This window comes from Centruroides vittatus, unplaced genomic scaffold (assembly GCF_030686945.1).
Source record: "Centruroides vittatus isolate TY-2023 unplaced genomic scaffold, ASM3068694v2 contig_417, whole genome shotgun sequence".
NCBI lineage: Eukaryota > Metazoa > Arthropoda > Arachnida > Scorpiones > Buthidae > Centruroides > Centruroides vittatus.
In genome coordinates, this window is record NW_027122227.1 from 1,351,921 (window position 1) to 1,379,377 (window position 27,457).

At 30.6% G+C, this 27,457-nt stretch overlaps 1 protein-coding gene across 1 annotated transcript in view; it reads left to right on the forward strand.

The window, feature by feature from the left end:
- The window catches only part of LOC136976637 (rho guanine nucleotide exchange factor 17-like), a 91,177-nt gene that overhangs the window by 53,917 nt on the left and 9,803 nt on the right, over positions 1–27,457 (forward strand). Inside the window, exons 7-11 of the mRNA XM_067271978.1 lie at positions 6,628–6,804; positions 6,915–6,965; positions 17,561–17,670; positions 19,718–19,803; positions 24,127–24,239. Coding sequence (XP_067128079.1) covers positions 6,628–6,804; positions 6,915–6,965; positions 17,561–17,670; positions 19,718–19,803; positions 24,127–24,239 — 537 coding nt within the window. The remainder of the gene's footprint in view (positions 1–6,627; positions 6,805–6,914; positions 6,966–17,560; positions 17,671–19,717; positions 19,804–24,126; positions 24,240–27,457) is intronic.

Here is a 27,457-nt window from a genome sequence, read left to right on the forward strand (position 1 = left end):
CCCTTAACTACTATCATTGTTTTTTTAATAATCCTGAAAAACAAAATTCACAAGTCTAGAAATTCAAGAGTGGGATGGTTACACATATCGATTGTTCAGTTATATAAGGTTTTCCAAATAAACAGTGTTTCAATCCATGTATGACTGAAGTAGTGCAGCTTCTGCTTGCAGGGGCCCATAGTTATGTTCTAGAACTCATTTAGCTAAGTCTGTAGAATTTCTATCATGTTGGATGTGTTGGTATTCAGTTTTAGAACACTTTTCTTTTTTTATTCTATTTCTTTATTCTCATTTATATTCTTTTCTTTTTCTTTATTCATTATTTATGGTAAGTGACATGAATTTTTCCATCATAGATTAGATATACCATCCAGAACTAGTTCCTCTCGATTAATAAGAAAAGAACATTACTAATAGTGTATTACCATTAATCTGTCTGCACACGTACTAATATAATTTGCTATTACAATGTTTCCTTCTAACAAACTTAAGTATTTTTCTTTTATCTGTCAGTATGTATTGTATATAAGATTTATTTATATCTCTCCATTTCTTACCTGCAATTTCTAATCTAGTCATTCAACCATCAAATCAATGATTCTTGTTTGGTAATGTTTTTGTTCTAAGAATTTCTAACTACCTGTTGTCTATTCTTCTTTATGTATTATTGTTGTTAGTTGTACACTAAACCAAACTTGAATTATTTATTAATAATTAAATATAACTGTAAATAGTCAAAAGTTGCTGTAAATGCAATAGTGCCCTACTCTGGATCAATCTTTTCTTTCAAAGTATTCTAAATTAATTAATTAATTTCTAATAATTAAATTTAATATAAAATGGCAACTTAATTGACTACCTCTAGCCCAAATTACATATTATTTATGTATTTAATTAACCAATTATAGCCCAGTAATGAATCTGGCTTTATCAATTGGCATTGTTGCTAGATTTTTCAGAATGTTTAAGATTTTTCATACACATTTCAGATTTTTTCTGTAATTATAAAAATGCAGAAGCCATTACAATTTTATATTATATTTCAAATTTTTCTTTGTTTTTTTGGGGGCTATTTTTCTTTGTTTTTGTCCAGTTTTAATGTATAATTTTTTTGTTTATAGATACTTTTTATAGGTTAGTTTTGTTCCATTTTTATACAAAAGTGACATGAATATCTTTATATCCCATAACAGTTTCAAATCTCCAATATATTCAGAAATATGAGGCATGTATTTTAAGTAAGTACTGTTTTGATATTAAAAAAACACCAGAGAAATTTTTTTTAACAATTTTATGCTTACATGAAAGCCTGTACCTTAATCTACTTTTCAACATAATTTCTTCCAATATTATGGCATTTATCATATCATACAACCAGCTTCTGAATTCCATCCTCATAGAAACCTGATGTCTGATTTGCCAACCACTGCAGCACAGCTGTTTTGACACCATCATCATCGTAGCACTGATCGCGTAGATGCTTTTTCAAGTGGAGGAACAAGTGGTAGTCACTAGGCGTTAGATCAGGGCTATATGGAGGGTGATCAAGTTGTTCCTAGCCATATGATGTGATAAGGTCTCGGGTTCGTTGAGCCGAGCAGACATTGTTACGAAGCAAAACAGTCCCCTTACTGAGCTTGCCAAGCTTTTTGTTTTGGGTGATGAAATCGTAAAGCATCTGTTTTCTCAAACTTTTGCATCAACTTCTGAACCAAGTCTTCAGTAATGACAGATGGTCGCCCTCTACGCTCCTCTTCATGGACATTTGTACGGCCGTCTTTAAATGCTCTAATCCATTTTCTTACCATTCCATCACTCATAATGTTTTTTCCATACACCTCACCAATCTGCTGATGAATGTCAGCTGCTTTCATGTCTTTTGCATTAAGAAAACGAATTACCATGCATACTTCACAATCAGCTAGATTTTCAGTTGTTGGAGGCATTTTAAACACACACAAACAAATGTAAAATGAATGAATGCTTCCATAATGGCATCTGTGGCTAGCCAACAGATGTAGGTGCTCGGCGCACATTTGTGGAACACCACTGCAGCACTGCTACATCTCTATTTTAAAACAGCACTTACTTAAAAAATATGCCTCATATTTACTTTGCTCAGCAGACTTGTCTGAAATATTTTTATTAAAATTTATTATTACACTTAAACAAAAATAATTAAGTTTCTTATTAAATTTATTTATTTTTTACAAGCATTTTTTAAAATCAATATTTAATAGAACTGATAGACTGTTTTAATTTTTTTATTTTATTTTAGAACTTATTTTAAACCATTTAAATTACTTTAATTTCAAGTTTTAACTTTCTAAATATTATGTTAAAATGATAACTGGAATATGTTTCTCATAAATTTTCCAATAGTAACATTCACTTGATATGTTGAATCATTATCCAAATGACAAAAATTTATTTTTCAAACATAATAATATACAATTAAAAATAAACACTGAAAATTTGTTTAGTTGGCTTTGTGAAAATAAGCATTATATGATACTAAAAATAATTAAATGGTTTACAGATTAAGACAAAAATTCAGTTAGGCCGCGACTCCACTAGCCGTAAAAGGGCCGTAAAACCCCTCACCGTAAAAGCTTTTAATCACGTGACCATGATATTTTACGCCTGAGCAGGTCGTAAAACCAACGTAAAAGCAAGTTGAGCAGTGTTCAACTCGCTTTTATGTTGGTTTTACGACCTGCTCAGGCGTAAAATATCATGGTCACGTGATTAAAAGCTTTTACGGTGAGGGGTTTTACGGCCCTTTTACGGCTAGTGGAGTCACGGCCTTACTTGTAAAAATTGAAAATAAATTTATCCTATTATAAAATAACTAGCATTTCCCATTGCGGCTTTGCCCGTTCTTATATACTGTACCTATAGAACTTTGAAAATTTGAACTAATTGTTCATTAATTATTTTTGAGTGATCAATCTCTAGCCCCAATAACAGGTTGACCTAGATTTATTGCATTATCCTCAGATGAAAACATTCACCTTGATTAGGATGAACAGCGTAAACTCTACCAAGTGCTGTGTCTCTTTTGATTCCAGGAGTCTTCAATATCTAGTGTCCCTTATAACCTGAACTCTCCAACTGTCTTGTAGAAGAGTAAAAAATGGGGCTTCACCACTTAGCAGGTGATTCTCAAACTATACTCTAGTGGTGCAAGAGCACATGTGGCTGCGGGTAGTAAGAGCGCATGCCTGGCATCCTGCCAGGCATGTGCTCTTACCGCCATGAGATTTCCCTATCATTTATCACTTTTTTAATACATTTTTATAAAAAATCTGTAGATTTGATTAGTGGTAAACATTCTGGGGATCATAAAGACGCTACAGTTAAAATTTGGTAACGATTGGTACAGTAGTTTTCTCTGTTAGTTGGAACAAACGAAAAATACATTGATTAATACGTTGATAATTATTAGAAATTTGAAAATTCAATAAAATAAAAAAGTATAAAGTTAAGAATTTATTGGAAAAGTAATTGGTTATTCTTGTCATATGTAATCTATGCATGAAATTGTACAGTTTCATCAAAATCAATTATCAAAGTTAACCTCATTGTTTTATTGGATCCCCAAAGGACTCTGATAATTAATAATTTTTGTAAAATTTTTATTTGTAAATTAGTTTTTTGTTGTAATTAATTTTTAAAAATTAAAAAAAAATTTTTTCTTGATTTTGTTCATTATTTCTTATTCATAAAATATAAACCTCAATAAATTAATAAAAAATAAAACCTACATAAAAACCCTATAATATGTTAATTTAAACGATATTTAAAAAAAACCATGAAAATGTAATCTTATCATTTATATATTGATTTATCATTTTATATATTGTAAAATCTTATATATAAAATCTTATATATAAAATTCTCCTGTCACAATGTTAGTTACCTTACTCCTCCGAAACGGCTTTACCGATTTTTACCAAATTTTATATGCATATTCAGTAGGTCTGAGAATCGGCTACTATCTATTTTTCATACCCCTAAGTGATAAGGGTTATTGACCCTTAACCTTTTTTTTTAATTTTTGGACAAAATTTTTTGTTTTTATTTTTCTATAATGTGGCATTAAAAAATACATACAACCCTAAATTTTTACCCTTTTATCACCAACCCCTATTTTTTAATAGCCATTTTAGTAATTTAATCATTTTTCATCCCGCTCGATAACTGATCAATTATCGTCTTTTTTGTATTCAGTTTCCGATTAGATTGGCATTTGCAATGACTATCAACAAATCCCAAGGCCAAACGATGTCTATTTGTGGCTTAGATTTGAGCACGCCATGTTTTTCACACGGACAATTATACGTGGCATGCTCTTGAGTGGATAAACTATCCAGTTTGTTTGTGTTAGCTAAAGATGGGCTAACAAAAAATATTGTTCACGCTATAGCATTAAGAAATTGATATTGTTTGTTAGTGTTACTGTCATAATTAATTAATGATATATAATTTTAAGGAATAAATTATAATAACTTAAAAATAATAATGTTTGGCATTTGTTATTTTTATATTCCCTCATCGTTCACAGTGCTCCATGCCTATTTCATGCATATACCACATTCTTACACACTTACAATAAGTTAGTTATTTTTTGTCTACACTAGGAATTACCTAGAAATAATTTATATGGCAAAACAACGTTTGCCGGGTCAGCTAGTAATCTATAAAATCTGTGAAGATTATATTAGTTCATGAAAGTTAATTAAAATTAGAAAATAATAAAATAAGTAAATAAATGTATGTTATATAAAAATAAAGGAGCTATTATTATCTACTATAGTTATAAATTCAAATTTATGAGGCTTAATTTTATGACAAGTGTAAAAACTACTATTTCAATTTTAGAGTAATATTGATTTATATGATAAAACTTTTATTGAATGAATTCAACCAAAATTTTATATTACTCAAATCATTTGAGTTTTTGTTCCTCCTTTCCAGAATTCTTTTTTCTTTCTTCTTTTTTTTCTATGATTTTTTTCCTTACAAAATTCATAATTATATTTTTTACATATTAAGAGAAACTATAAACATAATAGCAACTTTAGATTTATGAATTTATCAGCAACTGTATTTATAATGTGTAATATAAAAGAAATTTTGCAATACTAAATTATAGAAAACCAAAATTCCGAAATAGCCTTTAAAATGCAGTCTGATTTGTTTACGTACCAAATGTTTTCAGCCAAATTAACTGACCTTCGTCAGGATCGAACAAAAATTCTTTGCCAAATGGAAATTCTAGAACGTTTTTAAAAAACCTAAAACTTTCACAGATTCGATTGCGCAAGTCCATTTGTTCTTTTATACTTGTAAAGCCGCCACTTTCCAAGCCAATGCAATTTTATACAATTTCCAAAAATTTATAGTTTGCCCTTTTATACTGTACTTAAGAATATGCCAGTCTTCTGTATATTTTAGATGTTGTCTGCTTGCAACCTTTCGTATAACTTCTGCATTGCACCATTTGATTGAAACCTCCATTGGGTATTTTGGTTTATTATAGTAAGTGCAGTTAGAGATATAGTGACTAAATTATAGTGTAATGTAAAAGTTAGTAAATTGAATTTGATTTTTATTATAAAATTAATGTTATCATATTGTTAATAATTTTACTATCAATCCTTAAACTTTCTGAGCCTTTCTACAGAGATTGTTTAAATATTGTTTTTCTTCTTTACAGCTCATTTAATATATTATTATAATGCTTATTCTGTTTATTCAAAAAAATATTTTTTATTAGTTATTTTATTTTATTTTACTTTTTTTTTAATTCAGATTATTTTTTATCAGCATCTTCAAAAATTTTATCTAATTCAGGTTTTTTATAAGTTTTTAACATTCTGGTGATGAAACTAAACTATTCAAAATGATTAAATAATTAAAATATTTTGATTTCAAAAACCTCTCCTAAATTTGATGAAAATTTCTATTTAATTAATAATTAAATAAATAACAAAAATAATAGTTTATTTTGAGATTTGAATTTTTATTTAAATATAATTATATTTAAATAAAACAAGTACTAGGAAGAAGGATATTAGGAATAATAGAATATTTTGAAGAAAATATTAATTTACCAAAAGTATTTGCAATTAATATCTAATTGTATAAAAGTTTGTGCAAATGACATTTATATTATGATTTTTTTAAATTTGCTAAGCTTGGAATGACATTCTTATATCTGAAAGGATAGCAATATTTTGTTGAAGAAAGAATGTTTTGTGCAGATGCATGCGATGGATTTATTTACAGTGTACTTAATAGCATTTCTGATTGCCAATTGGAAGAGAGATTTGTTATTAAAAGAAGTTTTAAGAAACATTTATAAAACCCTATCTTTTAAGTAGTATATATTAATTATCCTATATTATGTGCAATAATGATAAATTCAAACTATATTTTATTTTTTTAACATGTACATTCTAATTAAATAATGAAAATTATATTCTTTCAATAGAATATGCATTTGGATGAACTCAGATAATAAAACACCAATTCTTTGATGAATAGAAAAATATATTTACTAGACACATACAAAATAAATGATTATTGTATACTTTATTAACTTTTAACATACATATTTAGGAACTTCTAAAACATACTCATGTGGATCATCCAGATCACCAACTTCTTGTTATGGCTCAGAAAGAAGTACATGATTTAGCTGTAAAAATCAACAGAGTAGAAAGAGAAGCGTTTCAACATGAACAGATGCAACAAAAAGTTAAAGAAATTGAACATCTCATTGAGGGTATTATGGATGTATGTTATATTTTTATGTTTTAATAAAAATAAAATATTTTCAATATTAATATTCTAATTCATATTTTTAAACTTTGAATTAATTATAATTACTTTTTTTGCATTTTTAGCTAGTGCAGCCTGACAGAACCTTCATTCGGTATGATCTAGTCAGCATACCAGTAAGATAATCTTTAATTTTTTGATAAATTTTTCTATTTGACAATATACCTGTAGATGCTTAATTTAAAAATAGAAGCACTCCAGATATGTTTGAAGCATCAAAAATGAAAATAACATCTGATGTAAAATCAAAATATGAGTCATTCAAATATTGATAATATTTGAATGATATTATTATAAAATAATTTCTTTAAAACAAACTAAAATTCTGATCAAATGCATTCAAATACAACAGTTTTAATTATTTTAGAATGCAAAATAATAATAGATAAATAAAATGCAATATCCATATAATATTGTATATTTTATTTATGTTTTTGGTTTGGTTTGGTGGGATATGGCAATGCAACACATGGGAAATCTGCCAAGTGTAATGTTTCTCAGGAGGACTTTTATGAGTAACTGGCCCGAATTTAAGTGGTAAGTACATGAAGAAAAACCAGAAAACACTACATGACTAGCTCATTTGGCAAGGCAATCTGCAACCAGCTAGCACAGTTTATTGATTGTATTCACTTGATCATTGGTAGGCAATTAATTATTTGAGAGCTGAGAGATTTAGAACACAATAATAAAAGTAGACAGTTATGAATTTTTTTTTTTCAATTTGTGTAATCAAACTGCTGTTTTCATTAACAATTTTATCATTTGTTTAATTTTAAAAAAAATTTTATTAAAAATTGAATAGTAACAGAACACCTATGTATGAAGCATACAGCTCACAAAACATTTGATATTGTCTAGGTCATAAAGGTCTGTTTGAGAATTTATCTCATAAATTAATCAGCATTTTTATTGTAAAATTTTCTGAGAAATTTTCACATTCCTGAGAAGTTTATCATAGCTTTTGTGAAGTAAAACATGCTGGATAATGCTAAAAATATGATTATTTTCTCAAATAAACCTTAGCGTAGGATCAGATAAAAATATTTTGCAAATATATTGACTTTAAAATTGAGGGTTTGTCATTTGAATTAGCGTTTATTTAGAATTTACCATTTATATTTGTGAATTGTTTGTAGTGAAATGTTATTGAATTTGTTTCTGCATTATTATATTTCAGTTTCACATATTTTAATTTTAGAGACTAAAATTTAAGTTGGTAACAAATTAGAAACCAGAAAGTTGTTTACAAAATAATCAAGGTTTTAAAATATACAGATATACCCCAATCTATAACCCCTTGACAGACAAATATTCAAAGTTATGGCAGTCATGCCATAACTTTAAATAGTTGTATGTCAACACTAGGAACTACACTTCTAGTCATACAACTGTACACAACTTCATATTTTCTATAATACTTTATAACAACTATTAAATGGAAAGTATGGTACATTCTATTTTCATCATTACTAACATCAATTAATGTTTATAATCACCTTAGCATAAAAATGTATGACAGTAAGATACTTTTGTGGTGATCACATTACTTCTTTTTCACTGTCTGGCATTGTGTTTTTGTGTACCTATATTATGTCATTCTTATGACCAAATGGATTTACAACCACTGTCAAAATTGAGGTCATAATAAGTCAAGGTATATCCTTCCATGTAAATTTTTTTTAAATTATGAAATATTTAAATTTATTAAATCATATGAAATTGTATTAAAAATATTAAAGAGAATTGATAAAGTTTGAGAACATCATCCCTCTTATATATTCCTGGAGTTTGGCATCTCATTTTGAAGAATACAGGTTAAATAAATGTTTTATCTATAAAGTATTTTTTTTTCTGAGATAATGATCAATAATCAATATAGTATTGATTGCTATCATCCATTTTAGCATTGGCATAACCATCACTTTTTGCTGAATTTGCATGTTTATTTTTGAGAATTTTTATCATCATCATAAAACATTATGGAGATGATTGTTTCATTGATGCTTCCAAAATGAGATGCATATCAAATATAAAGATACATTATATTGAGTAAATATGCTGTCAGTATTAACTAGTGTATTTTGTATGTTAAAAACTATAACAAATTTGCATCAATAATGCTAACTGTAGCATTACTAATGTAATAAAATAGCAATTAACAGCAAAACAGAAGTGCTTAATAATCTCTGAAAAAACTGTTCAAAGTAGACATTTCTAGCACAGTTAAATTAATTAACTTCTTATGTAGATATAATTGAGGCAAATTCAATAAATAAGGTTAGTAGCACTGTTAAAAAAAATAACTGTTATAATGCAGAGGTGTGTGCTGTGGAATTCTTAAATGATGCATCACAATGCAGCAAATTAATGTTAAATTACTTGGTAAACTTTAATACAACATTAAATCTGTTATAGAAATATGTGGTGATAATATCATGTTGTATACACAAGTGGTTGAATGTTATAAGTGTATTAAAGAAGGCCATGAATCAATAGAAGATGCTAACATTATTTGTGATGACTTGAAAATGCATTCATCTTACATTATTCCAAGGAAATTAACGGATGAGCAACATAAAAAATATGCATTCATCAGTGAAGAACTGATTGACAGAGTTGATAAACATTTATGATCTAAATAGAATGATTGATTATTGATGATGAAACCTTGTTTCTTATATGACCCATGAAGGAAATGTATCTCATTGACATGGAAATTAGTCTCCAACTAGGCAGGAAAAAATTTGTGCTGACAGATTCGAGGGAAAAGTGATACTTGTGATTTTTGATGTAAATGACCTAGTAGTGCGTTATGAGCTTGTTTCCCTCCAATGGTAGCCTCATTAACAAGAAGATTAATATTTTTTGAATGTTTTTCCAGGATACAGTAAAATGAAAATGTACTCATTTCTGGAAAGCAAAAAGCTGGATTCTCTGTCAACAATGTCTTGATGCATCAGGCTATTCTAATAATGAATATTTAGCAAAACATCTCTAGTGTTTTGCTAGTACCTGTATCTATATTTTCATAGTCTTCTTACTTACTGAACCATCCTCCTGCAGATTTTCATGCCACTAAAATGAAAGCTTTACTGAAGAGTTGTAGAATAAAATCAGTGGAAGAAATAAAAATTGCATGATAATGGGCTGAAAGATTAGTTAACACATTCATTGCTGGGTGATGCTTTGGAGTAATCTACACTGCAACAATGCATGTACTGACCCTCTCATGGACGTCATAAGTTTTCTGTTTCTCACTCAAAATATTGATCTAGTTGATCTAGTAATAGTCTCTTTAATCCGAAAAATATATTGACAGTAGACTGTCTCACAGCTTAACAGGTTCAAACTCCTTTATTGCGTTTTTACAAATGCATTTCGGATTAGTATTATTTTTTCTGACCCTTCTTCAGTGCGATAAAACAAAATTTATATATGTAAAAACTAACGCGAGCAGAAAAAACAAGAAATACTTTTAAAAAACCGTTTTTCCAATACCTTAAGTTCTTCATACACTCTCTTACAGTACTACACTATACTATACTCCCTGGAAGTACTATACAGTACTTCCGGGTTCTGTTTACGTTGCCTTCTAAAATACAGTTTTCTCCCATTGCAACAGTGCACTACAGCAATGCTACATAAGTAATTGCAAAGTATAACATTTAGTTAACATCCTTTAAAACTAGCCTATTTTTAACATAAATTTCTTTAAATATCTAAAGTTATAAACAATCAATTATACATACGTATAGGCCTTCTTTAAAAGTATTTTAAAACTTTACACATTTTTTAAAAACCACAACATATGTTATACACACTTGAAACATTCCCCTCGGTACAGTTTTCTCCCGTCCACGACAATATGATTCTATTAATATAAACTACTGGCATGTTGCACCCTCTATCAGGTTATACCATTGTTGGTCGATCTGTATTCCATTTGATATATTTACTAAATTATTATTATTATTACTATTATATTTTATTATTTCTACATGCTCTTTAAATTTATGTTTATAGATATTTTTTTCATAGTGTAAAATTTTTGTATTATTCCTGTCTATTTGGCAATTGCTATTTTTTATGTGGGTAAACCACGGGGAGGTGTCATATTTCAACCGTATTACTGCTTCATGTTCCTTAATATGTGATTCCAAAGTCTGACCAGTTTCACCTATGTAATATTTCGGATGTTGGCAATTACAATTAATTTTGTAAACTAATCCCATTTTTTCCCATTTATTAACGTTACTTTGGATTGTTACTTTGTGTATTTGTTGTGATATTTTATTGGTCACTCAAAATATTTTTATTTGTTTTTTCAAAAAAAATTTTTTTTCTTGTTTATTGTACCCTTTTAAGAGTATATTACATTTTATATAATTTCCGTAATGTTTTTAACATATACAGTACATTACATTAACATATACATATAGTTAACGAAATGTAAAAAAAATTTGCAGAACACAGCTAGAGATCACTTACTATAGAGGCAGTGAGTATGTTAATAAGTGGTATAAACATTGGCAGAAAGTGATAAAGTAAATATTTACAGAAGACCATCTCCAAAATAAACAATGAAGTGATTTTCAAACATTTTAAAAGAGACATCCCATTTTTTAAATTCATGTGTTCCGTATATTTTTTATAAAAGCATACTGACCTATATCTTTTTAGGATGTCCTTTATGTTAATAAAATGAAGATTTTTGTAATACAAAAGTATATTTCAAACAAAAGTGAAATAGCACATAGAGATACATGCCACTAAATAAAATTAAATTTGGATGATATAATGACTACGTTCTAGTCATTACATCATCTAGTCCAGTGTTACTCAACCTTTTTTTTTCTCGGGCCACATACACATGATAGCTATTACACGTGGGCCACAACATAACAATTATAATAAAAAACTTATATAATATCTCACTCATCCTAGAAATTTAGTGTGACTGTTGATATTGCGAACATTTTTTCACAATTTCATTTAAATTAGGCTTGTAACTGCTGCATGCTACTCGTAAAACGGCATCCAGGTGTGAATCAGTAAGCCGATTTCTATATATATGTTCTTTGCATATTTCATTTTTGAGTATGACGTGCTCAAATTTTACGTTGTTTGCATCAACGTATCTGTGCGAAACATTTTTTTACAGAAAGGATAAAAGGGACTTAGCAGTGTGGGCGAAGTGACCGAATCTATTTTTTGCCGCAAAAATTTCAAAATTTATATTTTGACTGCATTATTTATGGATCATGTCTGGGCCACTCACAAAAGCTCAGAGGGCCGCAGTTGAGTATCGTGGATCTAGTCTATCCACAATGATGAATTTTCTTTGTACTTCCTATAAAATATCTTGCATCCCACTAGGGAGGCATGCTCTATAGCTTGAGAACCACTGTATTAATGTAATAAAAATTATATTAAATGTTTGCTTATTTTTTACTCTATTATATATGTATATCCTTCTCCATGTATATTGTTTTGGATATCTCAAAGTTTAATTAATTCAAATGTGCTAATAATTGCAATACTTAACAAATGACAAGTTGTAGTTCAAACTTTCTAAAACTTTCTAATCAAGAAATTATTATAGCTCAACTATGACTTGATGAATTTTGGATATTTTTGGATACTTACTTTAATATTTAGATCTATAATTTTACATAAATGCAATTTTTAATGAAACTTTTATTTATTAGATGAAACAATAATGAATAATAACTCCATAATTGAGAAGAAGCAATTTAATTGAATATATATATCCACTAACCTTTTAATGCTTTGCAGTAAATTTTAACATATCACAAACGTTTTTGGCCTACCCTAGGACCTTCTTCAGGTGGAATTCTACAGAAACTTTTTCTGGTGCGATTATTGTTCTATTTTGTTTCCAATGCATTCTAATTTGTATTCAAATTTCTTTTTAAAATTTTAAAATTTCTAACAATGTGCACCTGCATCGGTTGTTATAACGTCAGGTTGTACATAGCCTGCCTTGCCCTAAAGAGTTGCTTTTCATCTTTAAATGTGATTGAAAGGCCATGGCATTCTGCTTTAAAAATTTCCAATGCCTCCAAATTTCTAAGCTGGTGTATATGACGAGTTTGCTGGATCATGGTTACTTGTTGTAATTCAGGTGTAATGCCATTTTCATTGGCATATATGGCTAAGGCGGTAATGTTTTTCTTCTTTTCAATATCGGTTTTATGGCGGCGTTGTTTGAAGATCCAATATATACAAGGTCTGGGTTGAATCTGCTATCCTTGAGCGGCATTTTATACACTCCCAGTGCTCTTTCTATGTCTGCCTGATCTTATTCCTTAGCATGCCAAATTGCATCCGGCTTATGTCTGTAGGCTATGTTTGAATTAGTATAAATCCTAATTTCTCTATATAGAGACTCATATGTTTTAGTAATACAATAGGGACACGCATCTTGCTGCAGACTATTTTCTGGAGCCCTATTTAACTGATCTTTGAGTTGGATTTTTTGGTTTTCTGCCATTTTACATACTAATTTTTTATTGTAGCCATGGCTTTCAGCAACTTCCACTATCATTTTATTTCCCTCCACCTGTCTTGTTCTTTGTTACAGTGTGTGTGTGGACCCTTCTAGTAAGCACTCTAAAGGTCGCCATTTTGTAGTCATACGGATTGTTAGAGTTGGCTGGGATGTATATTGGTATGGCACTCAATTTTCGGTATATCTTAGTATCATATTTGCTGCCATTAAAGGTAATGTTAACATAAAAAATGAGCTTTCTTATTACTCATTTGTTCTAACTCAATCATGTAGTTACGGATTTTTATTTATACAGCGCATAAATTCTTCGAGGTTTGGCTTTGTTTTCCAGATGATGCATTCATTGTCAATGTATCTTTTACATATTTCAATATTGGGAAGGTACTTAGGGATGATCTTAGCTTCTAAAAGATGCACCACAATTTCAGCTAGGTCTCCTGATAATGGGATACCCATTGGTACCTCTCTTTTTTTGAAGGAACATCTTCCCATCCAATTCCATTCTCCAAAGCATATGAGAGTTCCAGTATTTGTTTCACAACAAATAGCTGATGGGTGCTAGATGGGTGTGCATAAACTTGTGGACTCTTGATTGGATGTTATCAATGAAGTCCTTTCCTATCTCCTCACACTCTGTCTCATAAATATTTCTGTAATATGGTGGTGTAGGAATTCTTCTTCATCAACACTAAAGCTTTATTTATGGACAGCCTTTAGAAGGGTGATGTTATTTTCCTGCAGCCATTTCTTGCTCTTATTTAAAGCTTTCCAATGCTTCCTCATGGTGCTTCTTTAGGTTATATCACTTCATTTGGAAGTATTCCTTCCATCAAAACCCTCATACACAACCTGAGCGAAACCTTTTCGGTTTCGCTCAGGTTGTGTATGATTTTCGGCATGATGGTGTCTGGTGTTAATTAACATGTTCTTGGCACAAACATCGGTCCTTTTCTAAGCACTGTTTTAATATATTCTGGAGGATTAATTCCATCCCAGGAGATTATTGGGGCTTTCCCACTTTTTTCGTTCTTTGGTTTTTGAAACCTGAAGATCCAACTCAGTTTTTTCTTATATCAAGATTTTAGTTTTTCCACTAGTCATTAGTGGATCCAAAGCATTAAAAGGTTAGTGGATATTTATCAATGCTTTGTTTCTTGGATGGCTTCAATTTAATTAAATTATAACTTGATGAAAATTATACTTATTTTCATTATCATATTCTAAATCTATACTGCTAAAATGATAAGTAATATCTTCAAAAATATTTCTAAGCTTGAAATTGAATAAAACAGAATATTTTAATTAATTTAAAAATAAGAAATTTTAAAAATAGAAAAATAAAATATTTTAAACTCTGTCAATAATAATACTATTCAAATTCAAATTTAGAATATGCATTCAAAAATACCTTGTATATTGTATTTTAAAAGGTATCACCAAACTTTAACAGCATGTTCTATGGGTCATAAAAATGAAATATAAATTCCATATAAACATAGGTCCAAAAATGTTTCCTTTTCAACAATTTAAAAAGTTCTCTGTATAGTTGTTGCATTTTGTGTATTGCCATTAGCTTGGTCATACATAAAATGAATGTCACCATTTCTAAGTTAGAGTAATGATTCATTCTATTAACCACTTTCAGTTTGCCATCTTGAAGTCATTTTTTTAATTCCATTCTGAGAGAAGCTTTGGTTTTGAGCTTATAAAAGCCTCAATGTTATTTTTAAAACTTTTGTAAACTCTCAAATTTTTTGCTCTCTAAAAAGTACTGGAGAAAAGAAAAAGATGGCAATCACTGGGAACCACGTCTGGTGAGTAATAAGGATATTGAAAAATTTTTCAACCAAAGCTATTAATTTTTTGGATTGTGACTGCTGTAATATGTGGACAGGTATTGCCATGGTACAGTGTTACACTCTTCTATTTATTTAGAGCTAACCTTTTTCAGAGTAACTATCTTAAAACAATCCATTTGCTGACATTATAGTTTCATTTACATTTCATAATGCAGCAGTTCATAATGAATTACTGCACAAAATATCCTGCCAGATGCAGAGCAACACCTTTTTCAGGTGTAATCTCATTTTTTTCTGTTGTTGTTGTTTGTTCTGTTATTCATTTTTTATACTTTGTTTTATAAAAATAAGATGTATATTATACTATTTCCTAAAATTTATATCTTATAAATATTAATATACTGTGCAACTTTATCCACTGTGCAACAGCATCTCAAGACAGACATTAATTTATCTTCCTTTTTGAGATCTGACTAAAAGAAATTATATAGTATCTCAAAAAAATGAGGATTTTACTTTTATGAATTTAATAAGAAATTACATTTGAATGTGAGGTTTTGAAAATGTAAAACTATACAATATCAAGAAACACATGTTGGAGACATTGGTTTAGGACAAGATATTCTGCAAAAATCCTCCTTGACATCCATAAACATGATAAATAGATTTGAGATCTGTGAAAGCTGGTCATTTATGCCAGATAGTTACTGAGTGGATGTTATATTTAGCAATAAAACAAGTGTTTTGCTTTATATCGATGATGGCAAAGTTGGGTGCCATATGAGGACAGTTTACATAACCTAAATCATGAATACCTCAATCTGACAGAGTAGTTTGAAAAAAATCATTCTATGTGGGGCCATATATATATAGCTTTACATAAAATTTTTTTTTTTTCAAATTTCTATACATATTTAGGAGATGGTACATGAAAATGCAGCTTCAATCTGGTTTGAGTCTCTGGTAGAGAGTATCACATGGAGTCAGTGAACTATTGTATTGAGTGAACATTGGTGTTCTGTACAGTGCATATCCACACACAATACAGGAACTGTAGGATAACATCAGCCACATAATTACTGCCATCAATGCCCCTATGATACACTTGATGTTCCTAAACATAAATTGACTTCTCTGTTTATTACTGTAGTATTATTCTGTGCTTCTCTAATCTATGAACCAAGGCTACTTTTTCATGACCATCCTGGATTAGCCTAGGACAAATACACAATGTTCTTCTTTATAGAAATGGCCACCCTGTTAGTAGACACTTTGTTTGAATGGATATAGCATAGTGTAAAAGAAATATGTTAAATAAAAACAAAATCAGTTTCAGTTTATCAGTAGCTAAGGTTTTCTTAATTAATTTGGCATCATCCCATTGCACTGACACCCCAGAGTCTGATGCATATTGGGCCAGAGTCATCGTTGTTCTGTTATTGGAAATGTGAAATATATGAAAGGTCAGTTTGTTGACACTTATTTTGTAGTTCCAGTTTTAAGAATAATTTTAGGTTGTACCTGCACTATTAGTATTTGGTAAGAGCTTCTTTTTCCTTAGGTGTGGTGCCAATACTCGACTTTCCTATAATATTTTCTTCCGTTCTTTACTATAACTATATATTTATTATGATCAGCAGTTTGCTTATAATATTAAACATGAATTTTTTTCTGTTTCAACTTTCTTAAGACTTATTTTTTGAGAAATTTAGAATGTGAGAATAGATTTGTTCTGATCCTGTAGTTATTTTAGTTCCTATAAATATATATTTTTTATTTATTTGTTCTTTTAATATAATTATAATAAAATAATAGAAATTTTGTCTTATTTGCAAAAACATGAGTTAAACAGCCAAAAATTTGTCTAAATAATTTCAGAATTATCAAAAGAAGATTGAAATTCCAAATAAAAAATTTATAAAAGACAAAACTGAAAAAAAGGAACTAGTTTTTAAAAACTTTTAATTTTCTTTTGTTTGTAATTATTATTATTTTATTTTGATATTAAAAATTCAATATGAAGACTAAAACGATATTCATTTTTGCAGTTTTGTTCTTTTATTATTAAATTTCATTGTTAATATATTAAATAAGATGCACCATTAGAATAATTGTAGAATTCAATGTATCTTTAGTATTTGGTTGTTTAATTTAAATGAATGATTTAATATTATTTGCATAATAAAAACATTGCTTATATTCTTGAAACAATGTTTCAAGAATGTAAGTGCTTGAAAAATTATTATTAATTTTGATTACTGCTATTAAGAATAATTCTCATATTAAAATAAATAGAATTATTTTTTAAAAACAATGTTATGATTGTAATTTTATATTTATAGTTTAATATTTAATTTGTAAACAATTTATTTTCCAGGGTGGTCTTGGTACCAAGAAAGAACGCTGTCTCTTCTTATTTTCAGATCTTCTTCTTATTACAAGTATAAAGAGAAAAAGTGGAACAATAAGAAAGGCATCATCATCATCGTAAGAATGTTTTTTATTTAAAATTAAAATTATAAATTATTTATTTTTCTACTTATTTAAAAACTTAAATAAAAGATTATGGCATTTAAAAAAAATCTCTTAAGTACTTAATTTTGTTTTCTATTTATTCATAGTTAAGTTTTTTTCTTACTAGATTGACATTATTTATATTTCAAACAGAAAGCTGAGTAGTTTACATAAATTACTTGTATTCTTGTTTACTTAGATCGGAATTTCATTTTAATGGCTGCTGACAGTTTATGTCATAATAATTTATGAAATCTAGTTAATGTAATACTAAGAAACATAATATTATAATAAATAAAAAATGGTTCTTATTAATTGCAATACAAAATTTAAAAAAGATAATTTAAAATTCTACTAGATATATTTATTGAGATGAAAATTCAGAAGGTTTTGATAATTCTAAATTTTTCAAATCAACTTAGTCACAAATACATTAGTTTTTATAATATTGATATAAGGAAAAAGTGTTGTTGTTCTTTGTGCATGTTAGCAATATTATTCTTAAATGTGGAAATTGTAAAAATGATTAGAATTTTTGAGAAGGATTTTATATTAATTTTTTTTGTTCCCAGAACTTCTTATTCACTTTATATAACCACATTCTTTAAGTTCACAATTAAATTAATGAAGTAGATTCTGCTTATTGTAATCATGGATATTATCATCAGTATGTCCCAAAACATGTATATTAAAATACACATAAACTTTCCTTATTATAGTCAGCTTCTTGGTTATAGTTATTATTAACTTTAGATAAATAGTTTAAAAATACCTATCAGCCTCATGATATGGTTGATAATATGCAATCATTTCATGACGATTGAACATTAACAGTCATTAAACAGAACATTAAATGTCAATCACTTTAATTGTTATTTTGTTGCAGTACAGTTCATTAAATTCATGGCATTTTTACTTCAGGTATACGCTGGATGAACATTTATTAGTTATTATTAATACTATAAGTCTACTATTAATTGTACTGTTACATAATTACTGTACTATTAATTAATAATTATTATAATTTAAAAAGTCTATAACTTGAAGATTTGTTAAAGGATATGAAATATGTGCCTTTAATGTAAGCATCAACAAAATTAGAATTTTTCCTTATTATAATCTTATTTACTTATCCACTTAATGTTATCAGTATATAAGAACAAACTGATTACAATAAACATCTCCTCATTACTGAAATATATCCTTAAATCATAATCTTTCAATGGTTCTTTATATTTCAGTTATACTTGCTACTTGCATTGTCTGTCACAATGCTCATTATTCTCTCTTTGTATACATTTTATTATTTGAGAACTTCATTCACATGTTGTTTAATAAAATCACTTAAATGCTGAGCAAACATGTCTGTAACAGCTGAAGTACAGGTTACAATCCAGACTTTAACATCAACAAATTGAGTATTTATTGCAAAATAATTTGTTCTTAATGTGTACAAGCATTTAATTTCAAAAAAAATAAATTATTTGTGAAGATTTTTGAATAAATGCTTTTGCTTCTTTGCTTTTTGGAATACAGTAAGGTCCCTTATATTATTTCTTTTGAAGAGGGTCTTCAAGTTTGTGGGCCATTTCTTCCAACTTACATTATTTTATACCCATTCAGTTATTGTGTTACTCTATATTCCTATATTGTAAAAATTAATAAACCCTCTATTATGAAAATTTAATGTGTATTTTTAAATTTAACCTATGCCATATGCTGAGTTATGGATATATAAAACTATTAGCATTACAGTTTTTGTGTAGACGATATTTATCATAGTTAATTAGGCTAATTTTTATAAGTTTTAAATGAAATTTTTGTTTGCTTTCAGCATAGAATAGCAGTATTTTCAATTTTTTTATTATTAATTTTTTGCTGTCTAATATTTAGTTTAAAATTTTATCAACTGTTAATTTTATTGATGTAATATATCTTAAGGTTTTAATTTATTTACAGTAATTATTATATATTTCTCAAATATAAAATAAATTTACATATATTGTATTTTCCCTTAAAGCTCTCCTTTATCGTATGGACCATTAGAAACAAATAAATATAAGCTTCTTCTTAGATTCTCCTTAGATAATTTGGACATCACGAAAAGTAAGTTTTGTTTTCATTTAGAACTATTACAGAATATTTAATTTTTATGTAAGATTGTTTTAATTTATAATCAAGGATAGAATAATATAATTTATGTTTAATATTTATTTACATCTTAAATTTCTGAATTTAATTTGGAATCTTTCCAAAAAACTATATTGAAATTGAATTAAATAGAATAAGTTTATTGGAAAAATTATCATATCTAATATGCATTTTAAAACTACACCTTAACCTTAACATTTTATAGTTATGAAAAAACATAAAAGAATTATTATTACGTACATTAACCACAATTATTAGTTATTAGATTATCTGCTTTCAAATCAGTTTGAAAGAATGTATAGGTTATGTCCCATTTTGGGTTACATGTTAATTTAAATATTCATTTAAATTATAATTTTAAGCTTGCCCAACAGTTTTTATTTTGTCTAAACATACTAAGAACATTTTTCAAAAAAATCATAAAAAAACTCTATGAACCACACACGTTCATCTGTTATCTTGATTCTATGGAAATTACCAAAGACATGTATACATTTGCCTCACCTTTGCCTTCATTTTCTATAAGTAAATCCATATTTCTGTTAATTTCTTCCTTTTTACATAATAACTTTCAAAAAACTATTTACAAGCTAACCATCAATTTTAGCATGTATTAGTCCTTTACAGTGAATAAGAGCTCAGCAATTACCTCTCAAATCTGTGTTGCTGGATATTATCTGCAACTTTCTTTGTACATATCATCCTCACATATGCTTTGTAAAATATCCAACTTAGTGCAATGTGACTTTTAAAGGAGGAGGGTTGGCGTCAGGAAGGGCATCCGGCCGTAAAACATCTTGCCAAAACTACATGATGAGTCTCAGAAACTGTGATAGAAGGAGAACTAGGGCGTACCCTGTAGGCGACGCGCAGCTAGATCGCCCTAAAGCTGCGAAAAGTGGGCAAGGGCTACCTCACCAGTGGCGGATGAGGTTAAAGAAGCAAGCCCTACATGAGGAAAAGGTGGTGAGAGTGGGAACACTGAATGTGGGAAGTATGACGGGAAGAGGAATGGAGGTGGTGGATATGATGCGGAGAAGGAGGATTGATGTACTGTGCGTGCAAGAAACGAGGTGGAGGGGAGACAAGGCGAAGGAACTTGGAGATGGATGTAAATTGTTTTATAGCAGTGCAAACAGGAATGGAAGAAATGGGGTTGGAATAGTGGTGGCTGGCAAGTGGAGGAGCGAGGTACTAGAGGTGTACAGGAGAGGTGATAGGATGATGCGAATGAAACTGAGTTTTGGAGATGATCTACTTGTGGTGTTTAGTGTGTACGCACCCCAGGTAGGATGTGCAACAGAGGAGAAAGAATGTTTTTGGAGTGAATTGGATGAAGAAATGAGGACACTGGAAGGAGGGGAGAGAGTAATTGTGGGAGGCGACTTCAATGGGCACATAGGGGGCGGAACATGGGCTATGAAAGGATCCATGGAGGCCATGGGGTTGGGGAACCCAACAAGGAGGGGGAGAGTATATTGGGTTTTGCTGTGGCTTTCGATCTGGGGATTGTGAATTCGTTTTTCACCAAGCAGGAAAGTCATCTGATAACTTTCAACAGTGGGCCTCATAGTTCGCAGATTGACTATATCCTTACTAGACGAGAGCACCTTGCGACGGTGATAAACTGTAAGGTTATACCAACAGATCAGGTATCGGCGCAACATCGGTTGATGTGCATAGACATGAAGTTAAGAATGTATAGGAAAAGTGGAAATACACAGATGAAGAAAATCAAGTGGTTTCGTTTGAGGGAGGAGAGGGCGAGGGCGGAGTATGTGGAGAGGGTGCTGCTACAAATCTCGCAAGAATGGGAGGGGGTGCAGGACTGGTGGGCATATAATGCCCAGGCTATCAGGAACTGTGCGGAGGAGGTGCTTGGTGTAACATCTGGAAAGATTAGGGTGCAAAAGGAAGGTTGGTGGTGGAATGAAAATGTGCAACAAGTTGTTCAGGTAAAGAAGGAGGCAAAACGGAAGTGGGACAGGTCACGTACTGAGGAAGATAGATTTGCGTATAAAACGGCAAAGCGTGAAGCTAAGAGAGTAGTGGCACAGGCAAAGGCAGGAGCATATGCGAATTTATACGAGGAGTTGGATACAAGGGAAGGACAGAAGAAAATATATCGTTTAGCCAAAATCAGGAATAGGGCAACGAAGGACATTTCGCATGTAAGGCAGATCAAGGACACGACGGGGACGGTCCTTCGAAGGGAGAACGATATAAGAGAAGGATGGAGGGCATATTTTGAGGGACTTTTGAGGGCCCTAAAGAGGATGAAGAACGGTAAAGCGGAGGGCCCGGATGGAATTCCTGTAGAGGTGTGGAAGTCATTGGGGAGGAAGGGCATTGACCTGCTATGGGACCTATTCAAAAAAGTCTTTGAGCAGGACGAAATACCTAACGAATGGAGAGAAAGTATACTTGTACCTATCTACAAAGGAAAAGGGGATGTTCAAGATTGTAAAAACTATAGAGGAATAAAGTTGATGTCCCACACGATGAAGATTTTGGAAAGGGTTTTGGACGGAAGGTTGAGAGCAGAGGTGACCATTGCAGGAGAGCAGTTTGGATTCATGCCAGGACGGTCAACAGTCGATGCCATTTTCGCCCTTCGGCAAATGTTGGAAAAATATTGGGAGAAGCAAACCCAGCTGCATATGGCATTCATTGACCTGGAGAAAGCTTATGATACGGTGCCTAGACAAGAACTCTGGAGGTGTCTAAGGGAAAAGCTAGTTCCTGAAAAGTATGTTAGATTGATACAGGAACTGTATAGGGATGTGGCCACAAAGGTTAGGAGCTGTGTTGGAGTGTCCCAGTGCTTCAAGGTGGGAGTTGGTTTACATCAAGGGTCAGCACTGAGCCCCTTCTTGTTTAACATGCTGATGGAGGTGATCACGGACGGGGTCAGAGAAGAGGCGCCTTGGACCATGTTGTATGCAGATGATATCGTTCTGTGCACCGAGACTAAAGAGGAGCTGAGGGTTAAATTGGAAAGGTGGTTGGGCACGTTGGAAGGGAGGGGCTTGAAGGTGAGTAGGAGTAAAACAGTGTATATGTGTAGTGGGGAGGTGGATGGTGCCCAGGAGAGGGATCTGGAGTTGAGGGGAGATGTATTTCGCAGAGTCAATACCTTTAAGTACCTGGGGTCAACTGTGGCGGAGGATGGAGGTGTGGATAAGGAGGTGACAGGCAGGATTCAGGCTGGCTGGAGGAATTGGAGGGATATGTCAGGTGTGTTATATGATAAGAGGGTGCCGCTTAGGTTGAAAGGGAAAGTTTATCGGGTGGTGGTGAGACCAGCTATGCTGTATGCTATTGAGACTGTGAGCTTGAGGAAAACCCATGTCAAAAAGATGGAGGTGGCGGAGATGAGGATGCTCCGCTGGATGTGTGGGGTTACGAGAAGGGATCACATTCGAAATGAATGTGTGAGGGGGACTGTGAAAGTTACGAACATAGAAGCAAAGATACAGGAGGCAAGGTTGAAGTGGTTTGGTCATGTGGTACGAAGAGAAGAAGAGTATGTGGGAAGAAGGGTTATGCAGATGTCAGTGAGGGGGAGGAGGAGGCGGGGACGACCGCGGAGACGGTGGATGGATCATGTGGAGGCAGCCCAAGACAGGGAGCAGTGGAGGCGACTCATCAGAAACAGCGACCCTACATAGAGTGGGAAAAGCTGAGGAAGAAGAAGTGCAATGTGACTTTTAATGGCAGTTACTTCCTTTACCACTTATTTACTCTATATTGTAACATCTATTTAGTACTCTTACAAAATTTTTGCAGTTCAGATATATACTGTTCACTTTAAATTAATGACATCTATACTGTAAACACCAATTAACAATACTGTCATAAAAAATAGATAAGATATTTATTTGTTATTATAGCTTCCTGTCATTTCTTTTCTTATATTTTATTCTTATATAGCTATGAATTTGGCTATTAGTTTTGGACTTATCATGTCACATTTTTTTAGGAAACTTGACTTCAGCTTTTTTCTTTTTTAATAAATCCCAACTGCAATATGTACATATTGGATTTTCTTCCCTCTTCAATTTTATATTATCATTTTAAATGTATTACTCCAACTGAGGGGGAAAACTGAAATATACATATTGGAGTTGGAATTTATTAAAATAAACTTTTGTATTTTGTGATTAATAAATCTAATTTTATCAATACTTCTGATGCCAAATCTTAAAATATTTTCTCAAAAAATTATTTTATATTTTATTTTGTTAATAATATTATATAACTTTTATTAATATATAGGTTCAGATGGTAATGTAAAAAGAATTTTAAAAGATATTGAGAATTTAGAAGGAGATGTTTCATTGTTAAATCAGATTGGAGAAATGGTGTCTAATCTTAACTGTCAGCATCAAGTAAGTATAAAATATGTTGTTTATATTAAAAAATTATTCTAAAAAAATCCTTAAAATCAAATTAAATTTTTACTACTATTTAAGTATCAAATAGATATATTTAAATTTACTGATACAATAGGAGAAACTATGTAATGATTATCTTCCAAACAGTTATTTCATGTAATTATAATTCTGCTAAACAGATTTTTAGTATTCTCTAATGTAGCAATACTAATATTTCATCTACAACCGTTGTATATGACATATTTGTATAGGAGTTTAACTAAACAATAATAAAGGTGTGTAAACTAAACATCTAAAATTCGAAAATGAATTTATTCTGGCACCTGTAGAGTTATAAAATGAACAATGCAGGTAAAATAAATTAAAGAAAATATATTTGATCAGTCAGTTTAACAAAACTGAATTTACTGCAAGGTCAACTGGTGGAGAATTCCACTGCAGAACTTTGCAGAAAATTCAATTTTCTGCAAAGTTCTGCAGTGGAATTGGCTTCCCGCCCTTTGTCTTTCTGCTTTAACTGGTACTAAGACTGTTCAATTGGTTTCAGTAGGGGTATATTAGATGGACTGTTTTCACGAGGAATATGCCATATCTCGAGTTGGTCAAGGCAGCGATTGTGTCTTGAGCATAATGGGATGTTACCGTATCTAGCCAAAACACGTAATCTGCATTTGGATGGTGGTAACCTATACATCCTTTCTCCTGCAGGTTGTTTTTGGGCCAAAGATCTCTTTTGTTCTGTTATCCTCCTTGTTTCATTTTCTAACTGCCTTACAGTGCATTTGGATGCAGAAATCCTATTCTTAATAACAATGTTGCTTTCCTTTATTCCAAGCATGTGAGCATCTTACTATGAAAACCTGTAACCTTTTTCTTCCAAATACACATATACACCTGCACATGTGTGCACATATTTTGAACTTTTGATCCAGTTTATGAAAAGATTGTCCCACCATACCAACAGTAGCATCAGTTTGCTGCTTATGCTTTGCTTCATCATTTTAACCCTTTTTTCTTGAGCTCTAGATGATAATTTTTTTCTTCTCTTCTCTTAATTACATCTTATATCATGCTTTCTGGAATGTTCAAAATATGATATTCAATTCTGAACATGATTTTCATATTTGAATAAGTATCTCAAGTGCAACAGAAAATCTGTGTTCAATTTCTTCTTGCAGGCACATACAATATGTAAAAGAAAATGGACGAAGTTATTCCAGATTTTTAGTTTATGTAGTTTTACATGACTATAGTTACTTCTGTTATTCATATAGATTTTCAGAAAAAATTAGATTATTTTTTACTAGAAAGTTATTAAAGAAATTTTTAGTACAAGAATTAGTTGTATAAGAAGCATTTAATATATATAAATTATTAATTAACATATCCTGTATTATTTTATTGCTTATATCAGTCACTACATTTTTTATAATTTTCTATCTTTATTGTTGTCTTGTAAAGCTATTAAATACATCAAATTTTGCTTTTATCAATTTTAAAAATTATTTCAAGTAAATTTTAAATCTATTTATATAAATGAATAAATGAGGATGTTTGTTTGTTTATTCACTATACACATCTAGGCTGTTTGACCAATTGCTACGAAATTCAGCAGTTCCATTCAAATACTTCTAATTTAGATCATGTCATGCATCCCACCCCAAATTATCCATTAATTTCTGTCTACATTTGATTGTAATATTTACATATACTGCCATCTATTGGGGAAAACATTAACTAAATACAATTCTTACAAAAAAGGATGTAATTTTTAAAAAAATATATGTATTATATTCAATGAATTACTGCAATAATAATATAGCACAAAATAGATCACCATTATGCCAGTACTATGACAGGTGGCGCATAGTGTGTAATAGTGTTTTGCCCCTATACGTCATACTTTTCCTGTTAGCAGTAGAGTTGTGCCAGTTATGTATCTAATTCTGTTTAGGGAAAAATTTTTAAACTGAAATAATGTGACTTACGGTACAAATCCAAAGTTTATATATAGAAATTGTAAGTGAAAGAGGACCAGATTAACTAAGTCTTGACTTTCATTTATCTAACTTTGTTCTCGAGATTAAGGAAGGACAGAATGGACAGACAACAGTGGGAATTTATAGGTCTACAATTTTTTCAAATTGCAGTGCAACAAGTACCCTCCTTAATTGAGTGGATAAAACCACCGAACACCAGTAGTCAGTTGTGGGTTTGCACATGGCCAATGGGCTGACCACATGAAGTTTTCTGGGTTTTCTTCACGTGATTTGTTAGTAACACTTAAATTGGGTCCAGCTTTACATAAAGGTCTTTCCAGGATGCATCCTACATGACAGATTGCTCACGTGTCACGTTGCCATAACCAAATAAACCAAACTAATTCTAACAAGTGATTGATTATTGTGACATCATCACAATGCTGGGTTGCAACTTTTCATCACTATGTTCTCAATTCTTTTAGTGGTGGTCTTGCCTCTGTACATCATGCTTTTCCTGTTAGATAGATGACTGATACGACTCTATTGCTAACTCCATTCAGGGAAAGATTTTGAATCAAAGTAATATTACTTCTGTTCCAAATCGGAAGTTCCTATATAGTTAATCTGGACCTTCTGCCCCCAAGTTTTCCATATTTGGTCATGATTTTCATCTATCTAACTTCTTTCTTGAGATTAAGGAAGGACAGTGGAAACTTTTAGGTTTACAGTTTTTTCAAATTGCATCAATCATTTTTCTATAAACACAATATTTATGAGAACATACTTCACACATAGTTAATAAAGTGTTTAAATTTTGGCAACAGATTTTATATGAAGTCTTTTGAATGTTAAGGTTAGCAACTTCAATCACATGCGGGCCCATTCAACACAGATCACTTTTTAAATATTAATAGTAGACAGATATTAATTAGTAGTCGTTGACCAGCCTCTCTTCCAGGAGAAGGTCAATGACTACTTTTGGTCAAATTACTTAAACCCCTTCTTCCTATTGGTTCAGTGGTACGATGGCATTTTTATAGGAAAATTACATAATACAAGGTTACTGCTTAGCACAAAATATGTTTTAAGTAGTTGTCGAGGGTGCTGAGTTTAAATATTTGATTTGTTGGTATATTACCATTTGACATTTGTCTGTGAATGTTAAATATATTTCAAGTCGAAAACAAAATTTTTGTAAAGATAGCACATACGCTGTATAGTAATTGCCAT